Consider the following 16,508-nt stretch of genomic DNA (forward strand, 5'->3'; position numbering starts at 1 on the left):
TTTTCAGTCTTTCAAGCCTTTTCCGTCAGTAGAAAAAAGCGGCAAATTTAAAATATGTAGGCGCAAAGGGTTATCGTGCAATAGAAAAATAGAATTTCGCGCCATTTTCTACTGACAAAGTTGTTTGACCGGCTTATATTTAAGGACATCCCTACACGCCCACATTTTTAAAATTTGCCGCCTTTTTCTACTGACGGAAATGGCTTGCCAAACTATACTTGAACTAGACAATAGACTAAGTTTTTTTTTTTATTAAAAAGTACCCGGCAGAAAATTGGCGGGATATTCGCATTCCTCAATTTTTTCTTTCACATACGTTATATGTGTAAGAACTTTCTTAAAAACAATATCATATCATTATAATTTTGTCTGTTTATTGAAAAAATACATATATTTATCACATGAAATGGAGAACGTTAAATTACCAATTGAAAATGCTCATGAACCGACTGAAGGAGCTCATCAACCAGTGGTAAGAAATATTTATTTCCAAGATCAAAAATTGAATATACTATTAATTATAAAAAAAAATTCCTGTAATAAAACGTTTCGTGGTGTTATCTATAATAGCTATTGTCATCACTGTCAATTTTATCAATTTGAATTGGGTAAACTACCTACCACACGCTTTCTATAAAAATATCATACCCACTCACATCACTTTTATTATTCCTTGTTGTTGTTGTTTGTTGTAGTGCGTTAGCCGTAGCACCATGAGGTCCCAAGAGGAGGCAAAAAAACCGAAAAAGCGGCATGCAACGTTTGCAGATAACACGATGACTGAAAAAGAGCTTTCACAAACAAGCAGGTAATATTGAGAACTTCATATGGAGAACCCATACAGAACAATGAAATTGTCGCAATCACTGTTAGAAATATTGTATTAGCACCCTTATAATACCTACGCATGTGTGTATCACGCCTAACCTCCTTTCTGTATATGTCACTATGAATTTATCTATTCTCTTTGGTATCGACTACGCTGATGATCGGACGTGGCTCCCTATTTTACAAGTATATTTGTGTATTCAAGACAATAAAACAAATTGATATGCGAACAGTGACTGTTTATTTTCCACTGCCCTTGCGGAACCTGGTATCCGCGCAATAGGTTCTGGGCACAGTCACGATTTACACTCGCTGTTCACTGTCACGCCGTCTCCACGTGGGTTCTACTTCGGATCGCCGGTAAGCGCATTTATCATGGCCGCCGAGTTGAATCATTCTCCAAGCTACTCCAGCCAATCAATTGAAAAGCTGCGAGGCTCTGAAAACTACCAGACGTGGAAGTACCAGATCAGGATGCTGCTGACCCTCGACGGCTTGTGGGAGACTGTGGAAGGGACAGACGTGGACCCGTCGCACGTCAAACGAGCATTGGCTCGCATCGGTCTCAGCGTGTCGACCGCGTGCCTACAACACATTCGACAGGCTACTACTTCAAAGGAAGCATGGGATAACCTCAAATCGGTATTTGAGAATAAAGGTCTGTACAGGCGCGTGCTGCTCTTGCGGCAGTTGCATCGTATAGAATATAAGCAATTTAATTGCATGTCCCGTTACCTGGAAGCGGTGATGTCGCTCGTGCATCAACTAGCGGACATTGATAAAAATATTGAAGACAAAGAAGTGGTGGAACTACTTCTTAGCGGACTGCCAGATGAATACGACGCCCTGGTAAGCAACCTCGAGACTGCGAATATTGCCGACAACAACCTCACCGCTGACATGGTGAGATCTCGCCTTCTCCAAGAAGAATCGCGGAAAAAGGAAGGATCTTCCTATGTGGATGAAGCCGCTATGTTTTCCAAGGCAAGAAATCATTCCGTCAGTGCAACACCGAGACAACAAAAGCAAGTTATTTGTCACTACTGCGGAAAAGGAGGCCACGTAAAAAGCAAATGCTTCAAATATAGGAAAGACAAGGTGAAGAATCGGTCACTTCTAGCTACCGAGTCATCGAAAGCATTCTTTGCTAAGAAGTCAACCTTTTACCTGGACTCTGGTTGCTCCAATCATCTTTGCAATGACAAGACAATCCTGAAGGACTACAAGGAGTTGCCGGGCGAAGGAAGTAAAGTGACTCTGGCCAATGATGACTCTATATCAGCTGAAGGTGTCGGGGAACTACTAGTGGGTGGTGTCATCGATAAACTTAATAAGGTATTATATGTCCCTAACTTGACCGCTAATTTGTTATCTGTGAGTAAATTGTGTGATATAGGCTATACTGTAGTTTTTACCAAAGATAAATGTAATATATATAATAGTTGTAAAATTCATGGCAACCCTATTACCTCAGCATTTAATAGGAATGGTTTATATGAATGGGTTGGGTGTAGTCAAGAGAAAGGAACTTCGCAAGAAGTGCACTCTTCCATGTTCTTGCATAATAGGCAAAATACACAGAGTGCTAATGTAGCTGTTTCTTCTCTGCCAGTTCAACTTCTACATTCCCGTTTAGGTCACCTTAGCTTTAAAAGCATGTGTACTTTAAGGGATGATCCTGCAACCGGCATCAAATTTCAGGAAACTTCTGGTGTAAAGTGTGAGACCTGTCTGCTTGGGAAGCAAGTTTCCTTGCCGTATCCCGTGGGCGAGGCTACACGTGCAAACAAACCTTTGCAACTTGTGCATAGTGATGTAGCAGGTCCGTTTCAAGAAGACAGCATTGGCGGTGCGAGGTTCATGGTAACCATGACTGACGACTACACCAGGAAGTCACACATCTTCCTCATGCGTCATAAATCCGAGGTAATTGAACATTTTATTACTTATAAGAATTTGGTAGAAAAACAATTAGGATTGCCAATTAAAACACTTCGGACAGATTTTGGGTCTGAATATTGTAACAAAAGTTTTGCTGATTTTCTTAGAAAAGAGGGTATTGTTCATCAGAAGAGTGTACCTTATTGCCATCAGCAGTGTGGTGTTGCTGAGAGACTGAATAGGACTCTTCTTGACAAAGCTAGATGTATGCTATATGAAGCTGGTCTCAGCAAGCGTTTTTGGGGTGAAGCAGTTATGACTGCCGCATACTTAAAGAATAGGAGTCCAACAAGTGCATTGTCGGGACGTACTCCTGAAGAGCTCTGGACAGGTACTACACCAGACCTCAGGCATCTTCACGTCTTTGGCTGTATTGCCTATTCCTTAATACCTAAAGAAAATCGTCGCAAACTTGATCCTAGAAGCAAACCTTATATTTTTGTTGGTTACAGTGAAACAACAAAAGGGTTTAGGCTTTTGGACCCACTGAACCCTAAGAAAGTAATTTTGTCTCGAAATGTTGTGTTTTTAGAAGATACATTTTACAACAACTTAGATAAACTAAGTTTTAACCAATCTGACAATGAGAATATATTTTATGAATTTGAATTTACTTATAATGATAATGCTAAATCTAGTCATAATAATATTGAAAATAATGATAATTTAATTCCTAGTCAGGATAATGTAATTGAAATCCCTAGTGATAGTAATGAAAATTTAGTTTCTAGTCAAACTGATGAGGATTCAATGTCTATTCAAAATGAGCAAATTCCCATCTGTAACTCAAGAAGTGAAGAACATATGTGTAATCAAAAAACTGATGATTCTTCCATGGCGTTTTCAGATTCAGAGGAATTCTGTACCGGAAGCGAGAATGAGGAGCCAGGCTGCTCTACTTCGGGCTCAGGTGACTCGTCGAGCGAGTCTATAGTGCTGTCGCCGCGACCGTCACATTCAGGGGAAGCCCTGCCCCCAGCTGATGCGCCGGCTGTACATTCCTCACGTCCCGTACGTACTACAAGGTCACAAAAACCCAAAAGGTATGCTGATTATACGTCAGACTACTCCATGGTAGCGCACAACGCTGCGTCTGTCTGCAATCTAGATGTACCCCTATCGTATAAGGATGCTGTCACTGGTCCCCTTGGTGCAGAATGGTCTACCGCAATGAAGTGTGAGTATGACTCTCTCATAGCTAATAAAGTTTGGAGATTAGTTGATAGGCCACATAACATTAATGTAATAAAGTCAAAATGGGTATATAAAATTAAAACAGATGCATCAGGTAATTTTGATAAATTTAAAGCGCGCCTTGTTGCCATGGGTTATACACAAGTCCCTGGTGTGGACTATAAAGACACATTTTCACCAGTTGTAAGACATAGTACAATGAGAATATTGTTTGCTTTAGCTTGTGAGTATAATTTAAGCATAGATCACATTGATGTGACCACAGCTTTTCTCAATGGAGACCTTGAGGAAACCATTTATATGGAACTTCCACCAGGCTTTAATCATAACCATAAAAATAAAGTTTGTTTGTTGCAAAAAGGTATCTATGGTCTTAAACAAGCTAGTAGAATTTGGAATAACAAAGTAAATAGAATACTGTGTGAAAATGGGTTTATTCAAAGTAGACATGAACCTTGTATCTATATAAGTAAAGATAAAAATAGCTTAGTAATAGTTGCACTTTATGTAGACGACTTTTACATTTTCTCTAATAACGACTCTTGTAAAAATAATCTTTTTAATATACTACAAAGTAAGTTTCATTGTAAAAACTTAGGAAACTTAAAGAGTTGTCTAGGCATCAATGTCGTAAGGGAGGGAGATGTATTGAAGTTGGATCAAAGTGACTATATTATGAAAGTACTTAAGCGGTTTAATATGGAAAATTGTAAACCTGTTTCTACACCTATGTCTGTAGGATGTAAATTTGAAACTGATGGAGAAAACTTATGTGATGAAACCTATAATTATAGAGAACTTATTGGTTCCTTGATGTACTTAGCTGTTTGTACCAGGCCAGACATAGCATATGCTTGTAGCCATTTGAGTCAGTATAATTCAAAGTTTAATAAAAGTCATTGGCTTGCAGCGAAACGGATTTTGAGATATCTAGCGGGAACAATTAACTATTCCTTATATTTTATAAAGAGTAGAGAATTGAATTTAACCGCATATGCTGATGCCGACTGGGCTAATGATGTAGATAGACGTTCTTATACTGGTTTTGTAATAAAGTTAGGCTCGAACTGTATACATTGGGAATCACGCAAACAGCGGTGTGTTGCACTTAGTTCTACAGAAAGTGAATTCATTTCAATTAATGATGTATGTAAAGACCTATGTTTCATCAAGAATATTTTGTTTGAAATTTTACATGTGAAACCTTACATCACTGTGTTTAATGACAATCAGAGCGCGCACAAGCTTTTACTTTGTAAAGAATATTCACATAAGCGTACTAAGCACATAGATGTACGGTATCACCACATAAAGGACTTGGTACATAATAATGTGTTAACAGTAAAATACTTACCAACCGAAGAAATGATAGCCGATGTACTTACCAAACCGCTGAGTCTATGTAAACATTCTAAATTCATTCAGAGCATGAACATAAAGTTAGATAATTAGGTGTGTTTGCATGTGTGAAAGTAAGGTCATTATATAATAGTTTATTTTGCTTACAAATGTACATGTGCAATCGTAAAAATAGCATGCACTGTCTCTTCACTTTGTCCATGTTTGTGTCGTGTGAAAGCATGTTATTATACGAATGTGTATATGGATAGAGTTAGTCTCTACTTAAGGCAAGCATTATTGTAAATGTAAACTGATATAATTGATATTATATTGAGTTCAAGCCTTTTATCAGGGATGTGCCAATACACATTGATAACTTATTCTTGTTTTGTATAATGTTCTGTGTGCTCATGTTGTGTTTATGCATTGGTCTTATAAGTATGAGGGGAAGTGTTAGAAATATTGTATTAGCACCCTTATAATACCTACGCATGTGTGTATCACGCCTAACCTCCTTTCTGTATATGTCACTATGAATTTATCTATTCTCTTTGGTATCGACTACGCTGATGATCGGACGTGGCTCCCTATTTTACAAGTATATTTGTGTATTCAAGACAATAAAACAAATTGATATGCGAACAGTGACTGTGTATTTTCCACTGCCCTTGCGGAACCTGGTATCCGCGCAATAATCACAACCTGTACCGCGCGACTAAAGAGTTGGTAAGCGCCATGAAATTAATGGCGCTTATACGCGTTTAGGTCGCAAGATTCAGCTCCGCTTTCATAGTTTGTTGTCGGCCGGCAACAAGTCATGGCGAAAAATACTGGTTATTCTCTGTTCTATATAATAGTTCAATGCAGGTAACAAACGTTGATCGAGAATTAGGCCGTGATAATAAATAGGTATTAATATGTACTTAAATACATATGTTACAACTGAAACAATAAGGTTAAGAGGCGATATTTAATCTAGGCGCTAAGCAGCCTATCACTAAAACCAATAAGAATAGAAAATAATCTTTTATATTATGTATTACAATATAATTTGTGAAACAATAATTCAAGGAACAATAGTTTTGGACTAATGTTTGTACATAAAATGTAATTTTCTTAAATAAAAACAACATTAGGTAAGTAATCTATTTTCCTTAGCAAATGTGAAGCTTAGGAATTTAAATGTGTAAATTTTGTATCAGACATGTACCTATTTACCTATTTTTTTTAAATAATTAAATGAATAAGCAATGTTAAACACGAAATTTACATAGTTAGGGATTTTCCGTTTTGAAAATTATCATTAGTATCATGACACACACCAAAACAAACACCACAAATAAGTACCACAATCTCAATTTCATTATAAAGTGTATTCGGGTAAGCACCACGCGAACGCGAAGCGAAGCGATGCGGCGCGGGGTGAATCAATCCTTTGATACCTAGGTGTAGAAGTGTCCTACGACTCCTACGTGGGCGTTCTCGTTGCGAATGCGAACGCCGCGGGCCCGCCGCGACGTGCCGCCTCGCATCGCGTTCACAAGTTGTTCGCTTAACTTTGCCAGATGCCCCATGTGGTCACTTAGGCTGCCTGTTCACTTGAGCGGAGCGGAGATGTGAAGGATCAACCAATAGCATCGGTTGTAATCTAGCGGAGCGGAGATTACAACCCTCCGCTCCGCCTCAGTGGATAGGCAGCCTTGGTAGTCTTACCCTGATCTTTTGGTTGAGTATGACGCGATATGTTATGTATTACAGCTCCTACAAAGAAGCTCTGAGTCAGCCCGCGCCAGGACTCTCCCACTCCCAACGTCTGGCGTGGCTGCAGAAGCGACGCGGCCCCGGTTTATGGGTACGTAGTAAATTAAACTAAAATAGGTTGTCGAATAATGTACTACACAATGATAGATGTTATACAAAAAAAAAAGAAAATTTATCATTTCTCATATGAACTAATGAAGTCGTTAGGGCCTATTCATTTATTACGTAAAACACAACCTTTTGTTTTGACCTCTCGCCACATAAATTAAAAAGCAAATATATTACAATTAACACATTACATTAAATGTCATCATAATTACATTACAATACTATTTTACAAACACAAATTTAAAACTATTTAACTAACCTAAGACCCGTTCTGTGGCATGCCTAGTCCAAAAGTCCCCATCACACTCGCAGCGTTGCCGCGCTGTATGGCAATGGAGACTTGTTGGACAAGCCAAGACCCAGATCGGGAATCGCTCCCCCTCTCTCTCAGCCGCCGACCCAGTTCTCTGAACAATTCGGACGCCTCGCTGCACCATGGTCCGGCTGTTTCGACAGCAACGGGCACAAAATCGTACGCCCCCAGTAACCCGGAGTATTTGCAATGCTTATTTTTGGCGGCAATTTCTGCCGCTGAACCTGCCGCTTTTACCGTGTGTCTTAGATGGGACGCAGCAAATGTGCTAACACATGTTGCATCCCATAAAAGACACCGCCCCCTCCGCCAGGGAACTAAGGTGAGCCCGTCGGGTCTTTTACCGTCTGACCGTGACAAGCCTGGTGGTTCCAATATGCACAGGATATTGGCCGACACCATTGCCCGCCGCACAATTTCATTTAAAGAGTGGTGTCTCGGGAAACGACCGGCGCACCTCTGGCAACTCAGCCCGTGGTGACCATTCTCCTCAACCATCATACCACAAATGCATCGGTGCGCGTTGCACACTTTGCATCCCAAACTTAGGACCACTGCAATTCTCAGAGAGTCGTTGTCCAACAGTGTGCCCAGGTGCGGAGACGGCAAAGCATGCAACCACGCTCCCGACTCAGGCATGGTACCTGCCTTGAGGCGCGCCAAGTCGGTCCCCGAAGCCCCACTCTCCAAACTTGCACGCGCAAGCTTGCAAAGGATGTCATCCCATAAGTAAAAATAACTTCGTGTAAAAGAAATCATTTAGGCGGTCTAGCATAAGTTGCGTTCTCGCGCGCAAGTCCATACTTGAAGTCGCGCTAGATGTATGGAGTCGCAACTCATGCTAGCAGTAGTCTAACCCGTTCGTATAAACATACCGCAATCGATGTACAGGTTAGCCGTTTGGCACACATACTAGAGGCCAAAACAAATTTTTTGACCCGCAGTTCCTAAAAAAATTTCGCTGGGGGGTGGTAAAACATTATTTTTTTTGTATGGAAAAAAAAAATCCAAAACCTATCGTATCATACGAAAGGGCTTTCTAAAAATAGAGGTGATTCTAAAAATATATCACATCATTACATTTCGGGCATTTTTTTAAATTAAAACAAAAAGAATTTTCGAAACATACCAAGTATCCTACAGACACGATATGGCTGATTTTTTTTTGTACAATATACCACAAATAATACGTGATATCCTCATGTCTAACTCCAAGAAAGCAATTTTGAAAATAATATCATTAACAATTTTTTTTTAATTTTTCAATTTTATAAAGTGACACAGTTCTACTTCAATACCTATTTCACGAGACTTATGGAACTATACTGCGGATACGGTATATATTAATCATAAAATGATACGTAATATCCATATATCGAACGGGAAAGGAAATAACGAACGATAAAACTGCTTGGCCTAAATTGAATCAAAACAAGAACGACTGCATGAAGCTTAATAATTAATTATTTTTATATAAATTAGACCTTTAAATAACTGTTTAATGTACCTACCTAAAACTTCTTTTTTTTGTCTGTTTTGGAAATTATTGTAAATTTATTATATAAATTTGTGCTAATAAATATTTCTTATTCTTAAATATTTCTTATATACCTATTATTGTTAGAATTTGATTATTGTGCTTATAATTTTGTTTTTGACGATGCAAAATGCTGATTCAGCCAACAAGTAGGTATGTATAATTTTTATGCAACTACCATTAGGTAATCGCACTTTATGCGCATGCATGCTTTATTTCTAGTTTAGTATTAATTTCGTGTAAGATAAACTGTAGATTTTTGACGATGCAAAAGCGATCCAACAGATCCTACTTGAATAAATTGATTTTTATCTTTATCTTTATCTAATACCTCTTTAACCCTTTAACTGCGCCTTTCATCAGTTGGTATAGTTTGTTTAGTTTTTGACACAAAATATCAAGATTGTATCCTTCAGATACGATATACCCTATCGATTTCTTTATACAATATACCACAAATGATACGTAATATCTTATTATCTAACCCCAAGAAAGCAATTTTAAAAATCAGGAAAGCCAAACGGCTAACCTGTACATCGATTTGCGGTATTCCTTTGAAATTGGGGTCGAGCGGCTTCCGCTACAGGCCAGATAGAAGCTTTATCACCGATTGTGTATTAGAAGTCATCTTTTATTTACCAAGAAGATTCTGACGAGAGAATAAACTCAATAGATTGCGTGTATTCTAGCTCAGCTCAATCAGCCATAAGTGATATCAAAGATAGATATAACTCCGTAATAGATGGATACAGTCTAAGGAAAAAACGTGCCTCGAAAATCACGAAAATTTGATTCTCGATCAGAGGGCGCCACTAGTTTTGGCCTACTCTCGTATAGAGGGCGTTGACGGTTTCGTTTGTTATTTATAATTTTAACGCATATCAGTTAAAGAACATTGGTCAAAATCATATAAAAATAATAAATGCAAATAAAAAATTCATTTATCCATATTTAAATACATTATAACGTATTTTTATAAATCTTCATTTTTAGTTTTAAGTATGTCGATAGATGGCAGTGAATTTACAGCGGTTACAAATTTTACTATGACAGTACCGCTCTATCTTATTATATCCTCTTTGGTGATATACATATATTAAAACAGCTTACATACGAATATTTCAAATCAAATACATAAAAGCTCATATATAAAAACTAAAATTAAATGGGAAAATTGCCAACATTGTCGCATCGGCAACTTTGCTGTTACGTAGATATAAATTACTTTAAACCGTAATCAACCATTACCGAATACATAAGAATAAAATATAAAAAAATATATTTTTACAATTAGACAATACCTAATCACAAAAACATTTTCTTCACAGGTGCAATGCGACGCGTGTAACTCCTGGCGTCATCTGCCGCATGTTGTTGACTCCCATCAGCTGCCGGCTAAGTGGTATTGCTCTATGAATCCAGGTCAGTCAGAGTATTAAGCAAGGCTTTATCGCCCATTTACAGTCTGTTTTCAGGACACTTTCTGTTAAGATCCTTTTTAGCAGAAAAAGGTATAAGTATCTATATGATGTTTCCCTGTCCCTCTTAGCAGCAAGATAGCTGAATGTGACAGGCGAAAGGTTGGACCTAATGACCCCTTTAGAGCGTATCATTACGTGTCATTACCTACATATTAGGCGTCTTTGAAGCGTGACTAGGTACTGTAACATGTAATAATAATAATAACAATAGCAAATAGTTTTACCACGGCTTGAGGTCTACTTACACGCAACCAGGGACCCGTTTAATCAAATAGCACCAGGGTAACACAAGTTTTGAAGGTCCTCTCCTCTTATATCCTACTTTTAAAGATCTGGAAAGGCTTTTCTCCTACCCGGCGCTAAGTTCGGTAGCATTATCATAAGCATGCAATCAAAGCTTTTATTAATAATACAACCTTGAATCAGAAGTATCAGAACGTTGCTTCATTTGTATAAGTATATTATTTTATATAATTTATAAAATTGTTTTGTCCACTTTTCAGTTACTTAAAATGCATATGGCTTGTAAGATATAACTTTTTTTAATTTAAAACTTTCGCAACTTTCAGATAAATCTTTAACAGATTGCTCCACCCCGGAAACTCCCCTGCGTATATCCGACGAAGAAGACCTGATCCACAGCGAGTACTCGGCCGGCTCGCTGGTGTGGGCGCGGCTGCCCGGCTGGCCGTGGTGGCCCGCCATGGTGGACGACGACCCTGATACTGAGCAGTTCTACTGGCTCGACGGCTTCTCGGATATACCGGTACTGTGCACCTTAGATAGACCTGATAACAGCAAGTACTTAGCTCGCTGGTATGAGTGCGGCTGCACGGCTGATCGTGGTGGCCCGCCATGGTCTATAACGAGCCTGACACCGAGCAGTTTTATTAGTTGAGTAATGGCCAAAAAAACGCATGTGCATTAATTGAACATGAACACCGGCTGCCAATATTGTACCCTGTTCACAAGTTACATTGTTTATTATACACATTATATATGTATAAGTTTAATAATATTTGTATTTTATTCAGACACATTACAACGTCGTGTTCTTCGACGAGAGAGGCGCCACACGGGCTTGGATATCTCCAGAAAATTTGGAGCCTTACACTCAAAATAAAAAGAGGTTCCGACACCCTTCAAACTCCAAGCAATACAAGAAGCGACTAGAACAGTCTATACAGAAGACTGACAAAGCTGAAAAACTTCCTGTGGCCGATCGTTTAGCCAAATTCAGCTTCATAAATACATACAAGGGGCCAATAGTCAGCCCTAAGAAAGTCACTAAAACAGAGTTGGAGATGTTCCAAAAGAAGTTGAAGCGGAAGTTCAATGTTGACTTTCCAATTGAAGCTAGTTCGGACTCGGAAGACGAGGAATATATTCAAGCGCTTAGGGAAATAAATAAAAAGAAGAATGTTATCCTGATTGGCACACCCAGAAGTAAAAAGACTAAAGAAGATAGTACTTCTAATAAAGATAATGATAACGCAATCATAAAAACTGTTGAACAAAAACGGAAAAATGACAATCTGAAGCATAATGAAGACGATAATAAAACCGGGGAAGACAGCGAACAAAAGCCTCGAACGAAACAAGATATTGAAAAGAAGCCTAAAAAGAAAATTGACTTTAAAATTCCTAAGAAAGGGTCGGCTATTGTGAAAAATATCACCAATATCAGCTTTGCAAGTGCAGCTACTACTAATTCTGATGAGCAATCATTTAAGATACCAGATTCTATGGCTACTGAAATTGGCAGCACGCCGATATTAACCTTGGGGTCGCAGATTAATGGCTTTGATAATGGTAAGAAACATAAGTACATTTTTGTAGGTAAATAGCAAGTGTAAATCGCATGATCAGACACGTAAAACATAGTACGGTTTTGGTTTTTTGATGAGTTATTAACATTATAGGTACTATTAGGATTATGTTGAGGCGGTTCCGCGGCCAGCTTCCTGACACTGCGGTGTTACCAAAATGCATCGCAGCCATAATGTGTTTTTTTTTAGATATATTTCATACCTAATATGTATGCTAGTTTTGGTGGTTTTTTAGCCAATAGGTGCCAAGAGTTGCCTAAAAATAAAGATTTTTCATTTAATTTAAATAAATGATTTTTTTTTTTTTCAGATTCTTCAAAGACTTACGTACCAGAAGATGAATCTTCTGATCCAGTAGTTATTACTCAGGATTGCCAGAGTCGCGTGGATTCTCCAAGCAGTGACGATTTTGACTTTTAGTACCTATAGTTTTTCAAGGAATTCCTTCAATGTAATATTATCGATTTATTATTGGTTGATTATATATTGCTTAAAACCCATAGCTTGCTCTATGTAGATTGATTCTTAAACATATTTTATATCATTAAGTTGTACATAGTTAAACTTCAAGAATAACTAATAGTCGGATAACTATATCATTCTTAAATGTAATGTCACGTAAGTAATGTATTCTTGGTGGATTCTAGAGTCTGGCGGAAAGAGAAGATATAGGAACCATTACATTTCACGACTCTTCTCTTTCCGCACAGACTCTATACCACTTTATTGCGTGTTCCATGATGCAAATTTAAGTGTTAATTTATTTCTTGATAAATAAGATTTACTTTTTATCTTTCAGATATATTAAAACTTAAATTGGCATCATAATAAAAAAAAACTTGGTGAAATTGTGACTAGCGTTACTTATTAGTAAAATGAAACCCATAACATAACTAAATTTGTGAGTGATCCCTAATTGCATCTGCTAGTTTGACCACACTTGACCGGTCTGCTAATTATTATCTTATTATTTTTAAACAATGATTATGTACACACCCATAGTTTTGTACAATTCATTATTACTAGTACTACTATTACTAGCGATTACTATTTGTTTATTTTTTCCGTGGTGGATGATGAAAAACGATGATATGATGCACGTTAAGTATTGTTTCTATATTTAAAAATATTATTAAGCCTAATTTTAGATACCTACGTTGAAATATATTAAAGATTGTTATTAATTCAGCATTAACTTATTTTAATTAGATGCTCAGGGGTAGATCTCATCATAGGGGATAAGGGCTTACCGCGAGGTCCGCGAGCGATAGAGAGGCAGGTAAAGTTTCGTTTTTCGCGGTAGGGCCTCTGCCCCATTGCATCTCTGAAGGCCTACCGCGAATACCTAAATTCGCAAATTTCTGAGATCTTTCTCTTTTACTCCAATAAGGCGTAATTAGAGTGACCTACTAAACTATCTCTATAAGAGTGACAGATATAGTTGCTCGAAATTAACGACTTCGATTTTCGCGGTTATAGCCCTGGCCTTCGGACTTGTGCATAGACATAGTATTATACAAGTAGACCAAGTAGTTATAGACGCGCCACCGAGCGACCGGGGGTAAGAGAAAGAATATTCATATAAAATTTGGGCAGCATGATGCCACCCGGTCGGTGATAAGGACAAAGCATGGCACTATTTTCTCTTTCCTCTTATAGGAATCGCAATAAGAATATCTTTCTCTATCAGTGTCAGGCCATGGCCATAGTCAGGCCATATTATACTACTCTTTGGTCAGGCCCTTGGACTTGTGGTCATATATTATACTACTCTTTGCTTGTGGTATAGTCCTTAAGCCACCCCCACACACGTGCGCGAAGCCGCGAACGCGAGTGTGGAGTCTAGTTCGCTAATCACCGAAATCAACTCCACACTCACGTCCGCGGCTTCGCGCCGCGTAGTCTGGAGTGGACTTAACATCCCATGCACCTGATGCACCCAATGGCAGAAAATGGTCAATCCAAGCACGACGATGCCTGAGGGCCTACCGCGAACCACAGATTATTTGTCATTGCCTTCCTGTCACACTTACGTACGAATTTACAAGTGGGACAGAGAGGCAACACGTCGAACGTGGTTTGCGGTAGGCCCTCTGCTTTACCATGGTTTGCAACAAATATAGTTGGCTTGGTCAAGCAAAACTTGTCAGTAGAAAAAGGCGCGAAATTCAAATTTTCTATAGGACGATATCCCTTCACGCATGCTTCACGCCTACATTTATTAAATTTGATCTATGCGTGAAATATAGTCTACTAGCTGTTGCCCGCGACTTCGTACGCGTGGATTTGTATGTTGGTGGTTATATATTCTACATGAGCATAATGCAGAACATTATGCAGCAAAAGATATTAGTACGGACGGTTAATCATTTGTTAATAATTATACAACGCATGAAATTTATCTTTCACAAACTACGAAGTTTCAAGACCCTAACTGAAAAAAATTGTTCCCGATATAATCCCTCTCGACCCTCTTAGAAGATTTACAAGTCCACTATTTAAAAAAATATTCGCTCCCGAAACTATTAATACAAACTTTTCAAAAACGGTGTAAATAATCAGTTTTCGTCTATTTTAATATAATGCCCTTTCTACCAAGTTTCAAGTTCCTAGCTTAAAAGAAAATTTGTACCACATATAAACTTACATCCCCTTTTTAACCCCTTTAGGGGTTGAATTTTTAAGAACGTTAAAATATTTTTTTTGGAATCTTATACAATGCCTTTCTAAGAAGTTTCAAAGCATTTGTAATAGATTCACTTTCAGCCCCTTTTTAACCCTTTTAGGGGATGAATATTTAAAAACGCTTAAATTACTTTTCTTGTATTCTAATAATATGCCTTTATACAAAAATTCAAGACCCGAACTCAAAAAAATATTTGATCTCCATACAAACTTTCAACCCCTTTTTAACCAATTTAGGGGATGAATTTTTAAAAACGCTGAAATCACTTTTCTTGTATTCTAATAACATGCCTTTATGCAAAGATTCAGGTCGCGCACTTAAAAAAATGTTTGACCCCCATACAAACTTTCTACCCCTTTTTCACCACCTTAAGGGATGAATTTTCAAAAACGCTGAAATTAGCTTTCTTCTCTTTTAATGAAATACCTTTTTACGAAGTTTCAAACTTAGCTTAAAATATAATTTGAACTCTATACAAATTTACAACCCCTTTTTAACCCTTTTAAGGAATGAATTTTTAAAAACGCTGAAATTACTTTTCTTGTATTCTAATAATATGCCTTTATACAAAGATTCAAGTCAAACACTCACAAAAATATTTGAACTCCATACAAACTTACAACTCCTTTTTAACCCCCTTAGGGGTTGAATTTTCAAAAACGTCAATATTGCTTTTTTGTAATCGGCTATTATGACTTTCTAGGAAGTTTCAAAATATTTGTAATGTATTCAAACTTTCAACCCTTTTTTTAACCCATTTTGGGGATGAATTTTTAAAAACGCTGAAATCACTTTTCTTGTATTTTAATAAGTAAGTCTCTCTCTGAAGTAAGAAGAAATGGTTGTAAAATGGAAGAACATCAAGAATTTATATTTTGTTACATAGGAGAAACAAAGGGATATCATGGAGTCGGTTTTATAGTGAAGATAAAATATAAACACAACATAGTTAATTTTACTGCAATATCAGAAAGAGTAGCCATGTTAAGACTAAAATTTGAAAATGAACATATATCTATAATACAAGCTTATGCCCCTACTGAAAAAGCGAACAAAGATGAAATGCAAAAGTTCTACGATGACCTTCAGAAAGCTCATGACATACAAGACACAACGGTAGTAGTAATAGGCGACTTTAATGCCAAAATAGGACAACCAAAAAAGTCTGAAAACCTTATTATGGGAAAATATGGTTACGGCAAGCGCAACAAACGTGGAGAGCTACTACTACAGTATGCTAGTGAACAAAAATTAGCAATAATGAACACACACTTTAAGAAAAATCCAAATAGAAGATGGACATGGATATCTCCGAACCAAAAGATCAGAAATGAAATTGACTACATAATGTGCAATAAACCAAAACGATTAACTAATGTAGAAGTTTTAAACCAGATCCCCTTTCCGTCAGATCATAGGCTCGTAAGATCCTCTTTCTTAATCAAAGCACCAAAATTAAGTAGAAAGGCGTTTAAATCACTACCAGAAC

At 37.6% G+C, this 16,508-nt stretch overlaps 1 protein-coding gene across 1 annotated transcript; it reads left to right on the top strand.

The window, feature by feature from the left end:
• The first annotated feature begins 400 nt into the window (after positions 1-400).
• On the top strand, positions 401-13,522 carry LOC134742385 (zinc finger CW-type PWWP domain protein 1-like). Its single transcript, XM_063675500.1, has 7 exons — positions 401-472; positions 696-808; positions 7,063-7,156; positions 10,352-10,445; positions 11,074-11,270; positions 11,539-12,316; positions 12,644-13,522. The coding sequence occupies exons 1-7, from the start codon at positions 407-409 to the stop codon at positions 12,751-12,753; spliced, it is 1,452 nt and encodes a 483-aa protein (XP_063531570.1). The 5' UTR covers positions 401-406; the 3' UTR covers positions 12,754-13,522.
• The last annotated feature ends 2,986 nt before the right edge of the window (positions 13,523-16,508 follow it).

The sequence above is a fragment of the Cydia strobilella genome, chromosome 6 (assembly GCF_947568885.1).
Source record: "Cydia strobilella chromosome 6, ilCydStro3.1, whole genome shotgun sequence".
Lineage (NCBI taxonomy): Eukaryota > Metazoa > Arthropoda > Insecta > Lepidoptera > Tortricidae > Cydia > Cydia strobilella.

Coding starts and splice junctions, on each gene's coding strand:
- LOC134742385 (XM_063675500.1), top strand. CDS start 407: ATGGAGAACGTTAAATTACCAATTGAAAATGCTCATGAACCGACTGAA. Junction 473..695: donor AAGGAGCTCATCAACCAGTG/GTAAGAAATATT, acceptor TGTTTGTTGTAG/TGCGTTAGCCGTAGCACCAT. Junction 11,271..11,538: donor ACGGCTTCTCGGATATACCG/GTACTGTGCACC, acceptor TATTTTATTCAG/ACACATTACAACGTCGTGTT.